Source organism: Chinchilla lanigera, unplaced genomic scaffold, assembly GCF_000276665.1.
Source record: "Chinchilla lanigera isolate Chin_1 unplaced genomic scaffold, ChiLan1.0 scaffold00045, whole genome shotgun sequence".
NCBI classification, from domain to species: domain Eukaryota; kingdom Metazoa; phylum Chordata; class Mammalia; order Rodentia; family Chinchillidae; genus Chinchilla; species Chinchilla lanigera.
In genome coordinates, this window is record NW_004955446.1 from 19,003,475 (window position 1) to 19,027,133 (window position 23,659).

The window sequence follows — 23,659 nt, forward strand, 5'->3', positions numbered from 1 at the left end:
ATACAAGATAGTTATACTGCTAGTTGCTCTTAGTTCATTGAAAAGAAAGATTTGTGCTAATATTGTTTGGACAATATTTCATGCCTATGTCTTGTACCCTGAGTAACTACTTTGGAGATAATAATACACAATGTATTAATTATTGCTAACCTCCTATTATCTTTCTTTGAAATTTCTGTTTTTTCTCTTTAAAAATAAAAAAAATTAAAAATGTATCCATTGTTCTAACACAGCAAGTTGATAGTGGTTAAATAGAAATTCAATAGAGACCAATTTAAATAGGTTAGGAAACCTTGTCATATCTTGCCAACCTTTTAGCAATGTAATGCCCTTCTCCCAAAGGTTTGATTCTTCTGTGAGGTGAGTTTTTGGAGTCTGTTCCACATGGTTGGGCTCAGGAATGAGTGCCAGAAATAAGACCTAGGTCTTAAACTATACATGCTGAATCACAGTTGAACAGTAACGCTTAGTTTTTGAGGTCTTATCTGGGTTTTTCTGAGTGATCCATTGACTGGGATTAAGAACAGGAAGGTTTAGAGTCCTCTTCCAGCCTTCCAGCCTTTCTCCTTTGGATGGGTTCTCTCATCTTTATACAACTCAGTGGAAGGGAGGAGGCTGCATTTGGCAAGTTTCTAGCAACAGGTCCTGCTGTGAGGTGTGAGCACATGCCTCCTCCTACCTTCCACTTGATCCAGACAACCTTCTGAAGGCACTAGACCTATTAAATCTCAAGAGCTATTGGGAAACAGTTTAATGTTACTTTTCCTAATGGATCATTTGGGATAAGAATTCAGGCTTTGAAACCTGACAGCTTGGTCAATTTTAGGTTCAACTATACCTGCTGTGATATATTAATGTCAGTCTCCTTATAAAATGGGGTCCTGATAACCACTGCAAAGGCTGCTGTGAGAACTGTACAGGATTTTGTACCAACAGTGCCCAGTGTGGTCCTGGCACACCAATTAACCAAACACAGTTTGAATCTATGTCTATGATTAACCTTTCCTCTATTGGGAGACCAGATAACTGGGAGAAACGGCAGGGTTTAGGGCTTCTAAGGACTCACATCTGTACTCTCTACTCTGACATTCTCTTCCACTCTCCCACCAAGTTACCAGTAGTAGGAGCAAGTCAAATGTCTCTTCTGTGTCCACCAATAGGGTTGATAACAGGGAGGGCACAAAAGGAATAGCTCCTAGAGAAACTATGGGGTATGCCTCAGGAATACAGATTTATCCAAAGAAATAATCACAGAACTGTAATAGGAATGACATAATTAAGTTGTATGTGCACAGCACAGAGGGAGTAAGAGTTAGGAGACCTCACTGAAGACAAGGAAGTTCAGTGTGAGCCAACACAAGACTGAAATAAGCTTCACAAAGAGACAGAGACAGAGATAGACAGACAGATAGACACACTGAGCTAGTCATGCAGTGCAGGTAGTATCTGAAATGAGACATGTTATGAGGGGAAAGACCATCCTACATAGGATTAGGAAGGCAAAGCTAAAAAAAGCGAGGAGCCAACTACCTGAAGAATAGAACACGAGGCTGGAGAAACAGTATGGCCAGTGAGTAGATGGTGTTTATCTGGCTGCCCTACGTGACCCCTGGCAACTTCTAGACAAGCCAGGAGGCTCCCATGTACCTGGAGATTCCTGGATGTTGCTTTGGAGGCAAAGAACATCATCCCAGACAGACTTCTGACCAATGGACTATACTATCTGCCCCCACAGAACCAAAGCCTTGTGGGATTCTTATGTGACTTTAAATCAAAGCCTCACGTTCCTAATGTGGGTGAAATGGCAGTAAGACTCAGTCCTCACCCCTGCTCACCATGTGCTTCACAGCCGACACAATCTGGGAGAAGATGAGCTTGCTTTCTGGTTCAGAGAGCTTTCCTTCAGTGCTAATTTTCCCGAACAGCTCCCCACCCCCTGCGTACTCCATCACCAAGTGGAGCTTGGATAGGGTCTCCACAACTTCGTAAAGGCGAATAATGTTGGGATGGTGGAGTTTTTCCATGCTGGAGATTTCACGGGATAGTAGCCTTTGGGTTTTCTGGTCTAACTTGGTCTTGTCCAGGATCTTAATGGCAACTTTTTCTGGAAAATAAAAAGGATGGGCCAGAGTTTATACATATTTAGCACTAGAAGACAATTCAGGCTTTGGAGCCTGACAGCCTGGTCAATTTTAGGTTCAGCGGTAACATATGAATGTCAGACTCCTGTGTAAAATGAGATCCTGATAACCACCACATATGGCTGTTATGAGAACTATGCATGATTCTGAAGCTTCTTTATTTTACTAGACAGATTTAGTGGTGGTTCCCAAGCCTATAGAGCCCATCAGTGGGAATGGTGAAGCAATCCTCAAAATGAGTATCTGTGCTCTTCCTTTGGGTCAGTGTGGATCTTGGTGCCAACTCCTACCTCCCAAAGGAGTGTTCAATCGTTATCTTTATCTGGTTTTCCAAATAAAGTCAAAATTTCTTTGTTAGCTGAGAGACCTTCTTGATCAGACCTGACCTGTCTCTTCAGCCCCATTGTCCATAATTCCTGTCCACCATCCTCAGCTTTCCATATATGCTTTAGTCCAACTATTAGAAATTGTTTGCTGTTTCCTGAAACAAAAGACACTCATACTTAGGGTCTTTCCTTTATCTGGACCATTCTATCACTCCTTTCCTGTCTTTTATTCACTTCATTCCAGATGGATCCTTTAAGATTAGACTCAAAATTAGCCCTATTAGCCAGGAAGCCTTCCATGACACCTGCTCTAGGATGATCATAGTGTCCAAGTTCTGAGTATTCTGATCTCCAATATACTACAATCTCAACACATTGACCTGTAAATGTTGATGCCCCCATCTTCCACCTCTTCCTGATTTTCAGGTCTGCATTTCCTTTAACTTTGTCAGTGCCTGGTACGCAGAGTAAATGGCAGAGCAGTACTCCGTGTTCCAGCATGCTAGGGAAGGTGTGAGGGAATCAGCACAGGATGGTGCTGTTAATGAGAGTGTTCATGACTGCAGAGGTTCTGGACTGTACTTCAGTGTTATGTATTACAATGCTTAAAGATGGCCACACACTTTAAGGCAGTCATTTATTTCACTTCAGCAATTAACCTTAAAGAAACAATCTGACACATAAAAGATGCATGTGTAGGAAGACTTCTTTGATACTGGGAATGTCTTAAGTAGCCGGCAAAAGATGGTTGAAGTGCAATTCATCAATACAATAGCACACCAAAAATAATGATGTTGATCTTTATGTACTGGTATGAAAGGATGGTAGCTATATCAGTGAGAAAAAAACCCAAATACATATTTACATAGAAAAAAATCTGACAGTTTTTACATATTCATCAGCATGTTTACAAGAGTTACTGGTACTTTTTTTCTATCATAAATATAGACTGATTGTGCTTTTGCGTCCAAGCCTAACCATGTCTTCACACAAGATTTTCAGAATCAAGAGGTTCCTGGCCAAGAAGTAAAAGCAGAATTGCCCCATTCCTCAATGGATTTGGATAAAGACTGGTAATAAAATCAGGTGCAACTCCCAAGAGGAGGTGCTGGGGAGGAGGACCAAGCTGGGGCTGTAAGGAATTACCCATGAGCTGCAGCACATTTACCCTCTCAGAGGTCACAAGATGATACTGTCTTTATCATGGGCAAGTTTATCATATCAAATACTATCAGCTGGACAGGTGAATGTGCTTAATCAGGAATCTTGTTCTTTTTCTGTGATCAGCATTAGTGGGTCAATAATAAATATTTGAAACCTTTAAAATATAGATAGATTGATTGTGTAAGGAAAGTGGTTACTGTTAAAAAATTAATGAATCTGGACTCCATAACAAAACATCATACTTTTTTTGGTTCAAACTAGACCAGACTTTCTATTAGATAAGAAAAAAGTTATCAAGCAAGTAAAACAGAACAGGATTACAGAGTGCCTATTTGACTTATTTGCAAAACAACTGCTGTGAACAACACTGGCACAATGGTTACTGGCATGGAAATACTTCCTCAAAATAGTATTATTATTGTATTATTGGCATATTAAAGAAAGCCAGATTGAGGATGTGGCCCAGTGGTATAGTATAGGTTTAGCACACACAAGTCCAGCACTGAGAGAGTGAGAAATGAGGGGAGAGGAGAGAAAAGGAGGAGGAAGAGGTAGAAGAGGGAGGTGTCTTTCTAGGCTTCTGCAACAGAAAGAGGCAGGAGCTTGGACAGTGTCAGCTGGTAATCAGCACCAGCAAATAGGCAATCACATCTTTTCTACTTCTCAATCTTTAGGATTAAGATTTCCTTCAACTCTCTATCTGGATGTAAGCTTCTGGTTTTGTTTAGCCTGTTAGGTGAGCTGCTATTTTAAGGACCAGCATAAAAAATTCCAAGCCCTCAATCTCATGTAATCCCTATAGAAGAGCCTTCTTGGTTCCCCTGTTGCGGACTCAGATCTCTATTCCAGAACCAATCACACATTTTGCTGCCCCTTACCTCTCTGCAGTAACTGTGCACAGTTCTACACATAATGAGTATTCAAGAGTCAGGTTGCTGTCACAAACCTCCCTTTAGCACAATCCCAATGTTCCCCTCTCCCCATTCCCATCCTTCCCTCTCATTTAAATGACTTATAGCAAAGAATTCCCTTCCAGCATGAGGAAAGACGATTGTAAGAATAAGTGCTTCTGGTGATTCATTGCCCTGAGTGTGTTCACTGCCTCACTTGTGTGAAATCACATTACAGCCATGCCTTATAACCTACATGTAAAATCACAAAAGACATTCTATGTCTATAGTTACAGGAGACATGCCAAGTTGTTGCTCAGCAGTAGAATTGCTGTTCTGTAAAAAACTCGGTTCCAAAATCTACTCTTTGAACACATGTCCAGTGAATATTTACTGTACTCAAAGGTGAGAAGGACAAACGCCACTCTCACAGTCCAATGAGAGGAAAAAGACTTTGAAAAACCCCTCATGACTCGTGCAGTACCTGTGAGGAAGCAATGACGATAAACAACAGAAAGGCCTCCCCGGGTAAGGACATGTTAGTTGTGAGCAGGAGGTGACAGGAGGACCCATGGGAGTGGCGTGTGTGCCAAGCTGGTGAGACGACCGCAAGAGGACCTGAGAGGGGCCTGCTGTGCTGGAGGCATGGAGAATGACTGTGAGTGGCCCCAAGTCATCCTGGGGCCCAGAGCCTTGGAGGTATTTTTAAGAAATGCTGCCTTTATCTCTACACTGATGGGGAAACCTAAGGTTTTAAAGGGGAAAGATATTCTCTGACTCCCACTGTAGAAAGATTAGGCTGGCAATATAGGGAACAGGGAGAGACATGGAGGAGCAGCCAACCTGATAGCAGGACAGTGGTGTCGGCGGTGGTTATCGTGCTCCAGACAGGACCCTCTTGGTGGCGGTAGGGGAGAGAGGGAGAAGTAGGCAGATTTGAGAGGTCAGCCTCCCTTTCCCACAGCAGGTGAGGAGTCTGACACAGGTCTCACCTGCTGGGTAACATTTTTTAAGTCAGGACTTGCGAGCTCAAGTCCTTTGGGCCAGGTGGTGACAGCAAAGCAGGCTTTTGTAAGCAGCTGGGAGTGTAGCTGGGATTATGAAGTCTTGAGGTGAACCCACCCTGCCATGAAAGGGAAGCTGCTACTCAGGTCCAAATGGTGAAAACTATTGAAGATTACTGTAAAAATATGGGCCTAAGGCCAATTTTGGATTTATTTTTGTTATTTACTTATTTATTTATTTAGGTACCTATTTACTTAACCATATCTCTAGCCCTTTTTATTTATATTATTATTATTATTATTATTATTATTATTATTATTTTGAGACAAGGTCTCACTAGGTTACCTAGGTAGGACTCAAACTTACAATCCTCCTGCTTCAGCCTCCCAAGTGCTGGAATTACATGACTATATCATTGGGCCTTGCCTGATTTTTATATTTATTAATTTTTTAGTTTTCTGAGACAAGGTCTCACTATATGGTTCAGGCTTGCCTTGAACTCACTATGTAGTTCAGGCTGGGCTTAAACTGAAGACCTTTCTACCTCAACCTCCTGAGCACTGGGATTACAGGTGCACACCACTGTGCCTAGCTATGATTTTTATTTTTTAAAAGAAGACAGACACTTGAAAATTTATGCAAAAGCTTCTATTTGTTAAGTACCAGCAACTAATTTGAATTACAAACCTAGATTAAGCCAAGCAAAATATGTCACAAGACCAAGGGGACAAAGGGCAGGAGCAGATATTAGAACCTAGAAGCAGAGTATTGCTCAGTTTAGGGAAGGCTGACTTAAAAGGATTTGAGACATTCTTTCTAGACAGCTTGCCTGTGTCACTCTTACAGTAAGGGTGTGTGTGAACAGAGATTAGGACCTTTCTGTCCTTCCACTGATCCCTTGCCAGGGCTCCCTAGAGAACAAGGTCAACCGGAACCCAGAGGACTAGGAAGACAATGTAGTCTGGGTCAGAAGGCAGGAGAAAGGATGGATCTGGAGTTCTGGATGGGAGATCTCTAGTACAGCAGGCTTGGGGGAAGTGTCGATGTGATGGACACATAAAACAGAGGATGTACTCCTGATCTGGGAGTCAGAGAATTTTTTTAACACTTTCTTTAGAGCTTCACTAAGAGTGAGCAGGAGGAAAGTAAGGGAGAAGCAATAAAAAGAGGTTTCAAAAACAGGAGTGGGAAGGAAGGAAGATCTTGAGGCAGGAAAGACCCTGATATGTGAGCATAGGGATCTATAAGCTTTTCTGACAGGCTTCTCTTGTCAATAAAACATTTTTAACACTATTTTAATATACATATATTTATTTAAAATTATATGCATTTATTATCAATGTATACATTTTAAGTATACATAGAAATTATACATAGAAATTTTAAAATATAATGCCAAATGAAGACAAATGGAAGTTCTAATATTTTCCTTCTAGTGAGTCATCTTGGGCACTCCCTGGGGTGTTTGCGCCCTGCCCTGGACACCTTTGCCTTGAATCAAAAGAAGACAGCAGGGCTGGCACATGGGAAATGAAAGAGAATAGAAGCCAGGATGAGGTTGGAGAGCCAAGGTCTTGTGAGTCATATTTGGGGCTTGCGTTACGAGCAATGAAAAATCACTGGAAGATTGTAAACTGGGCTAAGTGATCAGTCTTTTATTTTCTAAAAGATCACTTCTGACTGCAAGGTGAGGGATCATGGAAGAGTCAATAAGGAGAAAAATTACAGTAGTTTAATCCAATTTAAAAAGAGTGAGATATTTAGGAGGTAAAATCAATAGGACTTGGCATTTGGCTGTCAGAGGTTGACGAGGCCGAGGTTCTTGTGTTGAGCAATCAAGTGGATGGCGTCATTCGCTGGAGGAGGCTCTGTCTTGCTGTCATAGTTTTGTGTACTTCCTCAGCTCTCCCGCCCTTCTCTCACACTGGTAGGTTTCCTCAGCCAAAACAAAACCCTGGTCAAATCTAGCTCCAAATACTTGCTTCCTGTCCCTGTGCAGCTGAATATGATGACCTGTCTCTCTGCATGTATGATCACTAGCCTCAGGGAGGCCACCAATGTTCCTGGTAAACATACTCTATTTCTAGTCCAACAACCCTCTTACACTTGTATTTTTAAAAATTTTCATTAGTACATGTTTGCAGTACATCATGATTACATTCATTGTGGAGAATTGGTACATGTCCAGAAGATATCTCAATTCTTTTTATTTTGACCTTCCATGGCTTCTTCTCTCTTATCAACTCTCAAGTACCTTCTCCCTCTCCTCACTCATGGCCAAGGACCTTCCTCCCTACTTTGAATAAACAAAGCATGAGAAAAGAATTTCTTTGTTGGGTGTGGTGGTGCATGTCTGTAACTCCAGCACTTGGGAGGCTGAGGCAGGAGTATCACTATGAGTTTGAAGCCAGCTTGGGCTATGTAGTGAGACTTGTCTCAATACACAAACAAAAACAAACAAAAAAAAAGAATTTCTTCAATGTCTTCTTATGATGTCTTCCAATCTACCTCAATCTGTACCCAGAAATTCTTTCTTTGGATAAAAGCTTCCTACTCCTTTCATATTCCTTTACATGCTGAACAGATTCCCTATACTTTTATCTATTCAAGGACAATCCTCTGAAACTTCTTCCTTCTCTGTTCGTTATCAATTTTTCCTTTTCTACTGGATCATTTCCATCAGCATACACACATGCTACTTATCTGTTTTTAAATCTTTCCCAACAGAAATGCATACATACATTTACCTAAGGACTTGTGCTAAAATATTCACAGCAGCTTCTATGGTCCGTATGTGCCTTCCAACATTCACATGTTGGAAACTTAATCCCCAGTGCAACAGTATTGGCAGGTGGGACCTTTTGGGGAGGTGTTTAGATCACATAGGCTTTGTCCTCATGTATGGATAAATGCCACTATAAGAGGGTTTCAAGAAGTGGGTTTGCTTTCTCTTGCCCCAAACTTCCACCGTGGATGTAGCAGAAGGCCCTCCCCAGATGCCAGTACCTTAATCTTGGGCTTGCCAATCTATAGAATTGTGGAAAAGAAATTTCTGCTCTTTATAAATTACTCTGTCTCAAGTACTCTGTTATAGCAGCACAAAGCAGATGAAGACAACACCATTATTCATATAGCCCCAAACTGGAAACTATCCACATCAGCAGCAGTAGAGTGAGTAAATAAATTGTGATATATACACACACAGTATAACAGTGAACATCAACATTTAAACTACATAAAATAACATGAATTGTTTCCAAGTGTGATATTGAGCAAATGGAGCAAGACCAAAGAATATGTACTGTATGTGCTGGCAGACACTCCATTTCTAGCCCAGTAACCCTCCTACACTTTCAGAGGGCACTCTTTGAAGCACGCAAAAGCAATCTGTGATGTCAGAAGATAGGATGGTGATTGTCTTGGTTACTTTTCTCTCGTTGCTGAGACAAAATACCCACTACCCAAAAGGAAGGAAGGAGAGGTTTATTTAGCTTACAGTTTGTGGAGGTTTCAGTCCATACTTGGCTGCCTGCGAGGCAGAAGGTAGCAAAGCAACAAGAGCAAAGTGGGGAATGGCAGTGGAACAGCAAAGCAGCCAGAGCAAAAGGGAGGAATGGTGGCAAGCAGCCTCTTTCCCTCCCTTACACTGTAAACAGGCTACCCCCACCTAAGGGGCATGTAGCTCTCACATAATTTCCATGCCCTCTTCTTCCACAGGCTCAGGATATATACAAAGTAAGCACCCTGGCTTCCTGCTGAGTCCCTTAGCCAAACCTCTAGACTCCCCAAGTTGATACAATGTATCAACCATAACAGTGATTATACTTCAATCCCTGCAGCAGGATCTGTTCCTGGAAGAATCCAAGCTGAGACAACATCCAAGTGGAAAGGTCACCTAAGCAAGTGTATTTACACATCAGAATCACCCGAACAGTGATTGTGGAGGGACAAGGCCTCCAAATCAAGGTGTGTATAGAAGGAGTTGGGAGGGGGCACTCTGAGGTACTGCTAATATCTTTTCTTGATCTTGTGGTGGTTATATGGGTCATTTTAGAGACCTGCATACTTAGAATTTTCATGCGTTTTTTTGAACTGATGTACGTTAAACATCAAAAACTGTAATTGCGCGAAAGCCTCACTAACCCCACTTCTACCTTCAGTATCATACTTTCATTCCTCGTGGTAAAACTCCTTAAAGCAGTTGGTTCAGTTTCACTGTCTCCAATTCTCCCTTCACTGTCTCTTAAACATGAGAGATATTTTTACATTAACTCCTGCCCGTATTTGGTTGTTGGCTACTACTGGGGAACTTTTAATTCTGCTGTACTACCGGCCCACCACGTGTGTAAGCAGAGCAGGCTCCAGCAGCTCAAGAAAGCCCAAGAGGCAAAGCGATAGACAGAGCGGCAGTTGAAGGTCATAACTGTATGTGCTGAAATGGTAAAACCCAAGGAGACCGGGTGAGACACCAGAGGCATCTGCTCTGTCATGTAATACACGAATGATTGACATGCTAAACATGACATGTTCAATATCGTGTTTTTGACTCCCTCTGCCCAAATCCGTACCGCTAAACCTTTCGCATTTCAATAAATATAAACTCTTCTTGTTGTTGCCTGGGCCTTCAGGTATTGACTCTTTTTTACAGTCCATGTTCAATTTGTGAGCAAATGCCAGCAGCCTCTAGTTTCTCAGTATAGCTTTCTATAGGATTCCACCATTACCTTACTGGTCCAAGACACCATTGGGTACAAAGATTATTCGAACACTCTTAACTGACCTCGCCTTTTCTGCCTTTGGCAGCCGGAGTGAACCTGGTAAGCATAAGCCAGACCACACTACTCCTCTACTCCCTCCAATGACCCCACTTCACTCTTAGGAAAAACGAAGTCCTTACTGTGATATATGTGACCACACACCATCATATACTGTGATATATGTCTGCCCCCACCCTGTGCTGTTTGGAGAGTTCTACAGACACTTGCTCACCTTGGCACTCTTATGCTTGCTGTCCCCTCTGCTCTGTCACTTGACCCCATATCCACGCCCAGTGAGTTTTCTCACTTCCATCAGTTCAACTATTGAACTTCCCCAGGAAGGCCATCCCTGGCCACCTTACCTAAAAACAGTAGCCTGACATGCTTCCCACCCAGCCCAACCCCCTCTACTTTCTTCTTATCACATCACTGCATAACATAATGAATAGTTTACTACCTTACTTTGTCTGTTTCCCTCAGAGGAATATAAGCTCTCTAAGTGCAAAAATTACTGTTTATTTTGTTTGTTGCTATATCCCTAGTTCCTAGAACAGTACCTCTTACATACAAAGTGCTCAACAACTATGTGTTAAATGAAGGATTCCATTCAATCATCACAAGAGCCTATGTTACTATCATCAGAGAGCACACTTGGTTTTGCACCTTGCTTTTTCACTTACCACGTTCCACACGTCTTCCACATTACAATCTTTATAGTTATGCACTCTGATTGGGAAGCTTCTTCCAGTGTTTACTGGACAGAAGCGCTTCACTTTAATCCTAGAGTGCCTTAGATTCCTGTATCATTGGATCCTCCAGGTGATTTCTAGTCCTTAACACTACAATGAACATTTTTGGGTTATAGTATTTCTAATATTGAAATTTTTATGATGGATTCCCAAAACTCACTAACCATTATTAAAGTAAGAGAATATGATTTACGTTTATATTTTAATGAATATATGCAAGAGGAGAGATCACTTCCTCAAAACCAGGGTGTCAAGCTTTATTACAGACTCAGTTTCCAGCCCGTGCTGGAGATGACGGCACAGGGCAACTAGCAGAAACACTGCCCTGTACGGTCCTGCTGGCACGCCCCCACCCCGGGCTTTCATGAGAAGTTAGTGTATAACTTGATTCTTGGTTTGTCCAGTGTTGGTTATTTATAACATGCAGGGGAACTCTGAGTTTGATATGACATGCTATCCGACATCAGGTATTGTAACAGGCACTACTAAGATTTTCACTCTACCCCAAATCCTTACTTCTCAGTCAAGACCTCCATGCACTTCCAAGTCAGTGTTTCCAAATCTTTACTCTCGGGTTTATTTCTTCTCCTGCAATCTATTATTCACTGATAAATCATCAAACCTGGAAATCATCTTCAAACATTCCTTCCTTTTGGCTCTTTTTGCTCATGCCCATCCACTTGGTGACAAGATTTTCCACAATCCTAAAATATTTTTCAAATGCATCCCCTTCCCTCCATTCCCACTGTCACTGCCTCAGTTGTGAAGGATAAAATCTTTCATCTGGACACTAAAGAAATATTTTTTTTTGGCTTCCTTGACTCTCTTTACTCCCCAACTTCAGTTCACCTTCCTCGCTAAAATCACATCAAATTAATCAGTTAAGTATTAATCACTTGACTAGTGCTTTTAAAATATCTCCTCAATACCTAAATGACAAAGCTCAAATATGTAAGAATATTCTGTAACCAAGCCCTTACCTATATCACCTATGTTATTTCTACCACTCTATGGGAGCTCCATGTTGCAGCTCTGTGGAGTCACTTTTTTGTTTTGGTTTTGTGTACTGAGGATTGAAGGCAGGCCCTCACACGTGGTTGGCAAGTGCTCTACCACTGAGTTACATCCTTATCCTGAATTACCTTTAAATTGCCAAATACCCCCACACTAGTTCATACCTCCATTAATTTAAATTCTCTCTTTTCCTGGAACTCTCTTTCCCCTATGTCCTGTGAAATGTCTCCTCAAACTTCAAGAACTAGTGCAAGTCTGTTCTGGATTCCTCCCAGCATAGGTGAGCACACCGCGGTGGTTCACTGTGTGACACCACATACCCATTGTTTCTTCTCTGTCTCCACTAAACTGCTGCAAGTTCCCATCATTAAACTGCTGCAAGAAGTACACCCAACTCATCTCCATACCATCCAGAACAAAGCATGTGCTCAGGAGATGTTTATTACATATGGTTGCTTTTAAAAAGCAATAAATGAACACATGAATAAATAAACTGAAAGAGAAGAAGAAAGGATTCGAGAAACATGAGACTAGGGCAAGAGGGACGAAGAGGTCAGGAAAGGCACCATGGAGAATAGCACAGGCACTCGTTACCTCTCTTGTTGGTGACAACAGATGGGACATAAAATATTCAGAAGGCGAGCGCATCATCCTTTGTGGGAAATTTCTAATCCGCCTAAAAGGGGGCTCACGACCGCTCTCAGCCTGCCCTGTCAGGCTGCAGGGCCCAAGGGAATCTAAGTTGTTAGCTACAAAAATAAGCTGCAGCCAGAAGAGGCCCATGTTGAAGCCTTCTTTCCAGGGATCCAGAGCAGCTGGTGCCTTTTCTTTTTAGTTATTTATTTTACCACCGTCCTGGGAACTGCTCTGACACCGAAACGCTCTTCCTGGGAATCGCCTCCTCCCTTGCCTCATCAGGACTGTTCCTGTGTCCTAGAAATCCTGCGGTAATTCTGGACAAGTAGATTTTGTTTGGGGCCACATTAGTACAAGCCACAGTCCACTTTCCTGCCCTGTTTGCACATCCCATCCCAGAAGCAGGGGTGACACTGTAGCTTTGACAAGTGGGCTACTCCGTGACTGGTTAGGCCCAACGAGAATATACAAAAGGCTCTCATCTAACAGTGGGGAAATGCCATGTTCTCCAAAATTCAGGAGGACTAGCATGAAGATAGTTTTATTATATAACACACAAGAAACTTTGGAACTCAAATCACCATATAAATACAGTATCAATGCTATCATTGTACCTTTTTCCTCTGTTCTCATGTAACAGCTTGGCTACAGAATGGACATGCTTTTTGCAAGTCTTGTGGGGATTTCTCACTTTAGCTGGTTATGCTCTCTGCCTACCCCTCAACTTGCTGTCTTTTCATGCTCCTGACCCTGCAGAAGTTAGTAGGCATGTGACCTACAGAACAGAGAGTAGTAGAGAGTAGTAGGCATGTGACCTACAGAACAATAGTTGCTTTGACTCAAAAGGAGCCCATCGTTGGCTGACAAGAGATGAACACCTCTGTCTTCAAAATCTGAGCTGAAACACAGTGAAACTAATGGAAGGGAGAGGGGCCAAAAAGCCAAGGGCTTGTGTAGACAAGGAACTGGCAACAATCATTCTTGGCCATGATTATTTCTGAATAAAACTAGTCTACAAAGCCACTCTGCACAAAGAAGTAGAAAAGTGGACAATTCATCGCAGGAGGAAGAAATCCAAAACCATGAAGCCCCAGAGAAAGTAAATAAGACAAAAAGCATAACACCTTGAAACCTGGCCTTACTTCCCTGCTGTGGGTCCACAGAGTTTCCTGATACTCAATGGACCCTTTCCCCATGAGCTAATTGGAGTAAGCTTCTATTTCATGAACTGAACGATGCATGACTCAGGCTAAAGAACCCAGACATTTTTGAAGGGAGAGTGCTTACCATGTTCTCTGTCTTATGCACATGGCAGATATTCACTATTTCTATTTTTGTTTGCTCCTCTGAAGAATTCTATGTAGCAGATATATTTACCTTATTTTATGAGGCACAGAACAGTGAAAAAATTTGTTTATGGTTATACAACCAAACATAAAAAAAACCTGAAATTCCAGCCAGGCTTGGCTGACTCCACAGCCAACATCTTCCCTCAATATTGCACTGCGTCTTCCAGGTAAAGTCACAGTGGCAGGCCTTTCCTACACACTGTTTGATCAGGGAGGAAAGACAGGAAGTTGGCTGCAAGAATAGCTCATGCTGTTTTTGTGAGCTGTAGTTACTGCTAGCTTTTGGACGTAAAATATGCCCAAAGATCCATGTGTTAAAGGCTTGGTCCCTAGTCTATGGTACAATTGAAATGTAAAATATTTAAGAAGTAGGCAGGGTATGGTAATGCATGTCTATAATCCCAGCAGTTGGAAGTCTGGGGCAGGAAGATTGCTGTGAGTTTGAAGCCAGCCTAGACTATATAGCAAGACCCGGTCTCAAAAAAAGAAAATCTTTAAGAAGAGGACCTACTAGAAAGAAGTTAGGTCAGTGGAGGTAGGCCCTAGAAGGAGACATGCGACTGTGACTTCTTCCTGTTTCTCTTTTGCTTCCTGTGTTCCTACTATGATTCACTGCCTCATCATGATCTACTATTACTCCAAAGGCAACAGGACCGTGTGATCATGGACTGCAACTTCCAACACTGTGAGCCAAAACCAACCTTTCCTCCTTAAGTTGATTATCTCAGGTATTTTGTCATAGTAACACAAAGCTGACCAACAGCTATATGATCTTATTACTCCTAGATTGTTTCCTGTTTCTCTGATCTTTCCACAGATATTTTAAGAGCAAGACTACTCCTTGGGAATATTCCCAAAAGGGGAAGAGTGCACATAGGCATGAAAAAGGCAAAAGTGCCTTGTAGCTTTGGCTAGCTTATTGAGGGGCAACGTGTGAGAGCTGCCTCCTCCATATTGTGCCAAACCCTGAGGTAGCCAGGTGGAGGAAGAAGAAAGGCCATGTCTAAACTTGTCTCTGCTGTGACCTTGGAACAACCACTGTGAGGCCTCTTTATCCTCATTTGTAAAACATAGCAGGCCTAAATGAAGTCAGGGTTTCCCAAAGTGGAGCCTTAATACTCATGGGCCATGAAATAATTTTAGTGCATGAAACAGCCTTAAGTGGCACTGAATCACAGTCATTTGCAACAACATGGGTAGAACTCAAAGGTACTATATTGAGTGAAATGAGCCCAAAACAGAAAAATGAATAGCACATATTCTCACTGACTTGTGGAAGCTAGAAAGTTGATCTCAAAGGAATAGAGACTAGAATAGTGGTTACCAGAACCCAGGGAGAGTATGAGGGAGGAATGGAGAGAAGATGGTTAACAGGTACAAGCATGCAGTTAGGATAAATAACTTCTAATGTTCTACATCAGAGAAGGATAACCATGGTTGACAATTAATTGAATATTTCAAAAGCAGCTAGTAGAGACAATTTGATATAAATGACACAATCTATATACATAGATTATAACTATATATTGAGAGGAAAGAGGGAAAGAAAGAGAGGGAAAAGGAGAAGGAAAAGGAGAAAGAGGAAGGGAATAAGAGAGAAAAGAGAGGACAGAGGAGAGGAGAGAGGAGGGACAGAGTGAGACAGAGAGAGACAGAGACAGTGAGAGCGCCTGTTGGTTCTGGAGATTGCTGTTCAATCCCAGAGTCTTTCATTCAGCATCACACAACTCCTGCCTTATCTTCTGTAATCCTCAAGGTACAGACTGGACAGTGGACACTTAACTTACAAACTCAATTCATTCCCAAGGGCTGGTTGTAACTCAGGTTGTCAGCTGAAGGCTCAGGCTCCTCTACACAGCCTTCGGTTTCTCTCCTGTATATAGGTGGATCTCAGTGTCCTTAGAGAGACATTGGCCCAGGATTTCTAATTTAACTCCATGTCAGAAAGGGTGTTGTAATGTTTCTCCCAGAACTTTTTCAGGGTAAATCTGTATCTGAGACATCTGGAAGTACAAGTGGTTGGCATTTGGGTCATAACTCAAGACTTTGGTCCTAAGTTAAGGCTAAAATTCCGGTCATAACCCAAGTTGTTTGTACATTAGGCCGGTCATAACTCTAGAGTCCCACTGTACCTAATTCACCTGTTTATCTCCCCATGCCTAATAGAGTACTTCTACTATTGTTGGATAAATGAATATTATCCTAAGTGAAATGAACTTTGAAAGTTAAATACAGCATGAAAGCTTGACACAATACCTTGCAATTGAATTTGAAATATAAATGATAAATTATTCATGGAAAACACCAAAAATAATTTTTAAAAAGTGGTCTACAGTATATTCAATTTGCTTAGTCATAGTTTATTAGCTCTGGGTCCTGTAGGATCATCTGGAGAATTTTAAGAGAACACCCAAGTCTAGTCCCAACCCAGCCCACTTAAAGGAAAAGTTCAGGGCCAGTTTTCTAGGTAGTTGTGATGCGCAGTCAGAGATGAAAACCACAGGGTATAGGGCGTAAGAGCTGGGCCAGTCTTGGTTTGTGTGCAGGAGTGAACTTCTGTTGCTAAAGAGACTTCAATGGATCTTATCTGTACAAAGGCAACGGAGATTTAAGTAACTCTGCAAAATAGTACCAACAGCTAGTTTATCAAGTGCTTACTCCTTAAAATATTTCTGATACCCTATGAAGTAAACAGTTTTTACTGGCTCCATACTGTGAATGATGAATCTGAGATTCCAAAGTACTTAATTTACCCACATAAGTAAGTAAAGTAGTCAAGATATAGGGGCTGGGGATTTAGTTCAGTGGCACAGTGCCTGCCTGGCATGCGCAAGGTCATGAGCTCAATTCCCAGTACCAGAGGGGGGAAAAAAGATATAAAGAGGTGCACCTGTTACTTGGGCTTCAGTGTAAAATGGAAGGTGACTTGGGCTGCAGTGACTTGTGAGTTTATATGCTGGTATGTGTGTTGGGGACTTGGGGTGCATTGTGTATTTGTGAAAACAGAAGACAACTGTAACACAAAACAAGAAAAGCAGGGCCCAGGGACATGGTACCAGTCTAGGTTCAAGGAAAAAAATATCAGTAAGGGACTCTTTGGAGAGTATAAAGTTATGGGGTTCTAACACTGAATGTATTATGCTGATTTGTGTGTGTGTGTGTGTGTGTGTGTGTGCGTGTGTGTGTGTTTCTGTCTTATAACTCCCTTATGAGGGCTGGGGATATAGCTCAGCAGCACAGCACCTGCCTGGCAAGCGCAAGGTCCTGGGTTCAATTCTTGGTACAAAAACAAAAAACAAAAAAAACTCCCTTATGGTAATCAGCACGTTTCAGCTCAGTTAGGGGGCTCTTGGGGAAGTATCCACATGGGGTTTGGACAGCAAAGAGGTGTCTACATAGTCCTGCCCTGAGGCCAGAAGCCAGGAGCCAAGTAAAGGTAGAGTGAGGAGCCCAACAACATGAGAACAAGCACAAGGCAGAAAGAAGCAGAAAGATTTCTGAGAATCAACCCTTTTCCCCAGATATAACAGAGGGAGCAGCCTCTGGTTAGAGGGTAGGCTGGACCCTGGTATTCAGAGACAGTGACCAGCAAAGAGGCCTCCTGTACCACTGTTCTTGATACACATAAGATAAGACGAAGCTAGGAACATCAATCTCAGAGTTTTATCACTCCAACAACTCCCACTGCATGCTGCAAACTGCTCACATAGGAGGGGAAGCAACCTCCTTAGTTTGGCCTTGGGGAAGTGGAGTGGGGTGTAGCTTGGTTCCTAGGCAGCATATGTCCTGCTGGTGTCACCTTACTTGCTTCCTTGGTTGGGGCTCCTAATCTGCCCCCAGTTAGGTCCCAATACCTTAGTAGCCAATGGTTGTTGGAAAATGAGATCCTACCTTTGGTTAGGGAGTGAATCCCGAGCTTGACTTGGGAGAAGTTTCCACTTCCGATTTCCCCTCGAATTCGGTAGAACCCGATCCGTTTCCCCAGTGTGATCTCTCTCACCACCTTCTCATCCTGGGACATGTCTTGTGTCAGCTTCTCAAAGGGCGTCAGCTGGCGCGTCTGCTCCTCCTCACCCTCCTTGCTGCACTCGGTCTGACAGCTGCTTTCCACGCTGTCACGCCGGTCCCACCTGGCATAGTGGGGGTTCACCAGACCGCCTCCATTCACGCACACGGCCGTCATCATCCACGCAGGCTCACGTCTCCATCTCAGCCAGAGCCACCGAATGGGGCTGGTTGTAGAAGAGGCATAGGCCCAAGAGCGAGAGATGCAGCTGAGGTGTGCCAGAGCCCAGTGTCTGCACAGAGGTCCTGCGGGCTGGGCAAAAACTCCTTGCTGGGCAGCCTCCTTCCCTGCGTCAGTGAGAGGCTGCAGAGGCTGCCCAGCCCAGCCTATAGCTGTTGGTGTCACTGGATGACCTTCCCACCTTCCTTCACCTTGAACTTCTAAGCTCTGACTGTACCATCAGACAGATATCCAGTTACATAGGACTCCCAAGTGGAGCTCCAGGAACTTCCTGGCCCAGTGCTCTGTGGTAGATGGCTGGTCCCACGATAAAGGCTCCAGCTTGCTATTTCAGTTGGTGGCCAGGGAATCTTGCAAGCTGATGTGTAAGAAGGTCCCCAAGTCCCTGCGGCAGATGCTCATCTCTGACAGTCTTCATTTTGTGTTTCACTTGCTGTCAAGGCACAGGAACCAGGAGATGTAATAATCTGGATCCCAGGAAAGAAAAATCTTGCAAATCACCCTTTGATCACATAGGCATCCAGAGAAAGCTCAAATCCCTGCAATGGCAGTAGCTGGCCTTTATTTAGACGAGCCTTCCTCTAAGCACCGAGCTGTCTCAAAAATTTGATAGGTGCTGGGTCATCTTAAGAGCAAAGAGTAAAAAAATGATTAGTCCACACTAATGTATTGGGCATAAGATTTATGGTGAATGTGATACTTTTTTGTGAAGATTTATCTAAATGCATTCTACAAATTTATGACTCATATCAGTGGTAGATGACTGATTACATATGATTTAGAAAGAACAAAAATATAGATACACTTATCCTCCAACATACATTTTAAGAAAGCCCTTAGGTCTATAAATCTTTCTGGTGAAACAGTTTTTCTATTTCCTAAAATACAAGAAATATGCAAATTGTGTTGAGTTGCTTCAAAACCAGATTTTAAAAAATATATCCAATGATAGCAATAAAGATTCTCTATCAATTTTCAAAAATTTTGGGGCCGGGGAGATAGCTCAATGGCACAAGCGCCTGCCTGGCCAGTGCAAGCTCCTGAGTTTGATTCCCGGTAAAAAAAAATTCAAAAACTTTTATATTTCTGCAAATAGTAGTTACATTTCCTGTAATGCCTCAGTGTTCTTGTACAATTTTTCCTATACTTCCTCCTTTCATTCTTTCTTTGTTATTGTAGCGACAAAGGCTAATTTCTCACCTGGACTTATCAATACATCTGATCAGGTGTCAACCTCTAGGCTCAGCACTTTAGTTTCAGGATGAGGAAAGGGAGGACAAACAAACTTACAGCATCTTTTTTTTTTTTTTTTGGTACCAGGAATCAAACTCAGGACCTTGCACTTGCCAGACAGGCGCTTGTGCTGCTGAGGTATATTCCCGGCCCTAGCATCATCATTTATGAGAAATACCACCCAGCTAGACCGTCTCCTCTGCACTATCGAGTAGAAATAATCTGTTTTTCTGCACCCCCCGCCACCCTGCCACACGTTCTGCATTTTCTTAAATGTCTCACCTTCACAAAGGTAGGAACCAGGTTTAATTCATCTACACATCCTGCCCCCGGCTTCTCTCTCTCTCAGCATGGATTGTGATATCCTGCATATATTTTCACTAAATGTAGCTGAACTTGCTTTTGGGGCTGGAGCATTTTTGAGCCCAAAATAGTTGAAAAGTTGAGAGATTACCTTGGAAATGTAGATCTCCAACTCTCTTTGATGCTCTCCCCTCACCAGAGTTAAGAAAAGGTTTGCCTGTATTGTTATTATGGTTACGCCTGGGTTGCCAAACACATGTAACTGGGTTGCCAAACACATGTAAACATGTAAGGAGAGATAAGAGGAGGTTGATACCCAGGACTGTTCCTATTTCTGGATACAGGAAGAAACTGGAAAGACGGATGCAGGATACAAGGTTAAACAGGGGCCAGGTAATAGTAACTAAACACATCTCCACTGAGATCAGTCTGATTAGGATGTTTTAAAAATACTGTTTGAAGATAAAAGATCCTTAAATGATTGAAGAAATCAGAGTCACAATAATTGCTCTGGAGTCACAGAGTCCATGGATATTCTGACAAAGCCTACCACCTCATCCCCAAGAAAAAGCACAGCCACACAACTTGAATCCAGTTTTAAAGGGTTCACAGGAACTCTGAAACCCATCTCAGGCTAAGAATCTCTGTGCAGGTCGAGTGACAGTAGGTGATCTCAGGTTTCTGGCAGAAGGCAATGCAGTGTATGAGAGACGGCACATGGAAGCGCTAATGGTGATTCTGAAAGAAACTTTAACCTATGTGAAATCTCTGTATACTGATACAGGGACTGCATATAGATTCAGTGCTTGAATGCTCACGATCCGGCAGACTATGAAGAACTTCTTGGCTCTGTGTCCCTTCAGAGTGCCTCACACTATGCTGTCCTTGTAACTCACTTACCTGTCCCCAAACCAGGTAAGCAATGGTGGGCAGAACCCTGTGCTTTAATTCTTCTATCTCTTAGAGTACTACACAGTGCCTGGTACTTCTTGGATAAAAGCTTATTAAAGGAAAGAACTAACCTACTAATTTATCTACTGTTACATGTAGGTATGATTTAGTACAGGGAAATATTTTTATTTGTAAACTAATAACACTATACCAACATTTAATTATCTCAGGAAACTCACATTTCCAAGGCGTGGCTACTCTTTACTAGCTGCTATAATCCCTGGCCCCACATTCATGTGTAAGGGAAAATTTAATCCAAATTCCACTATCTGACTGAAAATCTGTGTCCTTGGCCTCAGCAATTCTATACCTAGAATTTATCTTGCACACACATATGCATGGATATATGTATTTCTGTTATAAAAAGATGGATAGATATTTACTGCCACATTTCTTCAACTAGAAAGTTTAAATGACCATTAACAAGGAACTAGCTAAATATCACACACACACACACACACACACACACACACACACACACACACACATGATGGATTACTATGCACTCATGAAAATGAAGGAGTTATAATACCCAAAGTATTATAACCTCTGTTAAGAGGTGGGGTGAGTATGTATAATGATATATCAGAAGTGTACAAAGGAAGAGGGTGTATCTAAGAAACTGGCACATATAACCTAACCTTTGGGGAGGTTAGGTGTTGGTAGAGAATGGGACAGGAGAAAGGTATACTTTTCACTACTTACTCTTCTGTATGATTTACATTTTCCCTATGAGCATGTGTTTACCTGAAAAAGAAAGCCATTAAAATATGTAATGTGTTGCCCTCTTAGACAGTTAGTGAGCAGTAAAATTGCTTTGCTTTGACTACACAGTAAAATTAGGACATTTGATTCTAACCAAGTACTTTTTAAATCAAAAGATAATTAGGAACTTTTGACTAAAGGAACAGAATTTAATATTATCATTACTGTTACTTCCTCCCATAGGGAAAGAAGGAATAGAACAGGAGGAGACAAGGTATAAACCCACAAAAATGAAGAGAATAAGAAAGAAGATGGCAGCAGCTGTGGGATGTGAACACATTTAGGGAGATGAAGAGAAAATTGAGGGGTGGTGAATAAGTTGGCAAAGACAGTGAAGGAAGCTGCGCTGTAAAGATATGCCGATGAGAGTCCAGTTCCGAGTGCTCAAAAGACTTCAAACTGGGGGCTGGGGATTTAGCTCAGCGGCAAAAGCGCCTGCCTGGCAAGCGCAAGGTCGTGAGTTCGGTTCCCGGTACCGGAGAAAAACCAAACCCCCCCCCCAAAAAAAAAAAAAAACCAAAAGACTTCAAACTCCAAGAAATCGACTACCTCAAAGGCTGGAAGAAGGTCGCAGGACCAAAACCATGGGAGCTGTTTGAATGGGAAGCAGTGACAGCCCCAGGCCTTTCCCCCACCCCCACCAAGGCCACCTGGTTACTTCTCTCCTTGCCTCCCCACCCCACAGCCCTGCTCACAACAGGAGGCACCAGAGAGGAGTCACTGCCTGTGGAACCCAGGGTCCCCTTTCCCTACAGTCCAAGCCTCCAGAATGGAGGAAATCAAGCATAGAAACCTGTACACAGGGGATTCTTTTTCTGGATAGACTAGCTCAGAGGCCCAGACCTCCTAAAACTTACACAGGGGCTCTCCAGCACAAAGTCACCCAGCTACCTACTGCACAGTCTGCGGGATGCTGGCGTCTCACACAGAGAAGGAGCTTCAGTCACACCTGAATGCCTTCCTCATAGGATGAATACGCACGCAAGAGGCATCAGATACCAGACGAAAGCTCCGAACTGAGAGAAACTGTGTCCAACCAAAACTACCACCACCACAACTGGAAGGAACTTAAAGGAGACAGAAGTGAGGAAGCACAAGGGAAAACAACCATAAAACCAGAAAATAATGCTAAAAAACCGCAACAAACCATGAGTCAAAAACAAGTCAGACAAGAAAGAGCTCTCTTGAAAATTATTTACTTGAGGAATTGTTTCTAAAAATCTAGAAGAGATAAACCATAAAGAAAAGACAAGAAAACCAGATAATCAATTCAGAAAGCCCAACATCTAATTATTAGCATTCCCAGGCATCTGTTATACTCTCAGTAACAGAAAACATATGGCTTCTGCGGTACTCCCACTGCCAGTGCATTTCAGAAATTTCAAAAACAGTAATGAATGAGGAAACACTGGATTTCCACACATTCTAATAGAATTAAAAATTAAAGAAAAAGGACTAGGAGGGTAGCTTGATGGTAAAATGCTTGGCTGGTATGCGGGAGGCCTTAGGTTCAAGCTTTAGCACTGCAAAAAAACGTATTGAGGAAAAACATCTAACAGTAGAGAAATCCTGCACAGTGTGTGTGTCTGTGGGTATATACATATTCATTTTGCAAAATACTTTTTCCTATAGACTTTTCTTAGATGTCTGGAAACAGAAATCCTAATTACAGGTTATGGGATTACTAAAAACAGCATGTTTGGATTATTTTTTAGTAGCACCCTCAAAATCTTACACTACATCATATTAAAAAATAAGAAAATAATAGAAATTATGACATACCTAATTGCAGATGAGGTCTACTCTTTCTTAGATGCAGTGAGGATTCTGTTGTTGTTTTACCTTTTACACTTTTGACTCTGACCAGTTTTTATGGACACTAATGAGGGCTTGGAAAGCCAATGAGACAAAAATATGGAGTCATGTCATTGTAGATCAAAGTCTCTGGAGGAGGCAGAATGGTCCTTAATTATTAGCTTCCTATTGCTGCACAGCAATGCACTGAGTAAGATTAAAGCAAACAGAGCTTACTTGGTAATTTATTTTCTTGACTTGCAACCCGCTGTGAAAATAATATCAAAGGAAGCCATCTCGCCTTTGTTCTCTTTGTCTGAGTTTAAATTGCCAAAG

At 42.2% G+C, this 23,659-nt stretch overlaps 1 protein-coding gene across 1 annotated transcript in view; it reads right to left on the bottom strand.

The window, feature by feature from the left end:
* Nim1k (NIM1 serine/threonine protein kinase) overlaps positions 1–23,333 on the bottom strand; it is a 24,716-nt gene extending 1,383 nt beyond the window's left edge. Inside the window, exons 1-3 of the mRNA XM_005392747.2 lie at positions 23,312–23,333; positions 17,923–18,902; positions 1,836–2,104 (exon numbers count right to left, since the gene is read on the bottom strand). Coding sequence (XP_005392804.1) covers positions 1,836–2,104; positions 17,923–18,217 — 564 coding nt within the window. The 5' untranslated portion in view covers positions 18,218–18,902; positions 23,312–23,333. The remainder of the gene's footprint in view (positions 1–1,835; positions 2,105–17,922; positions 18,903–23,311) is intronic.
* Positions 23,334–23,659: the final 326 nt, after the last annotated feature.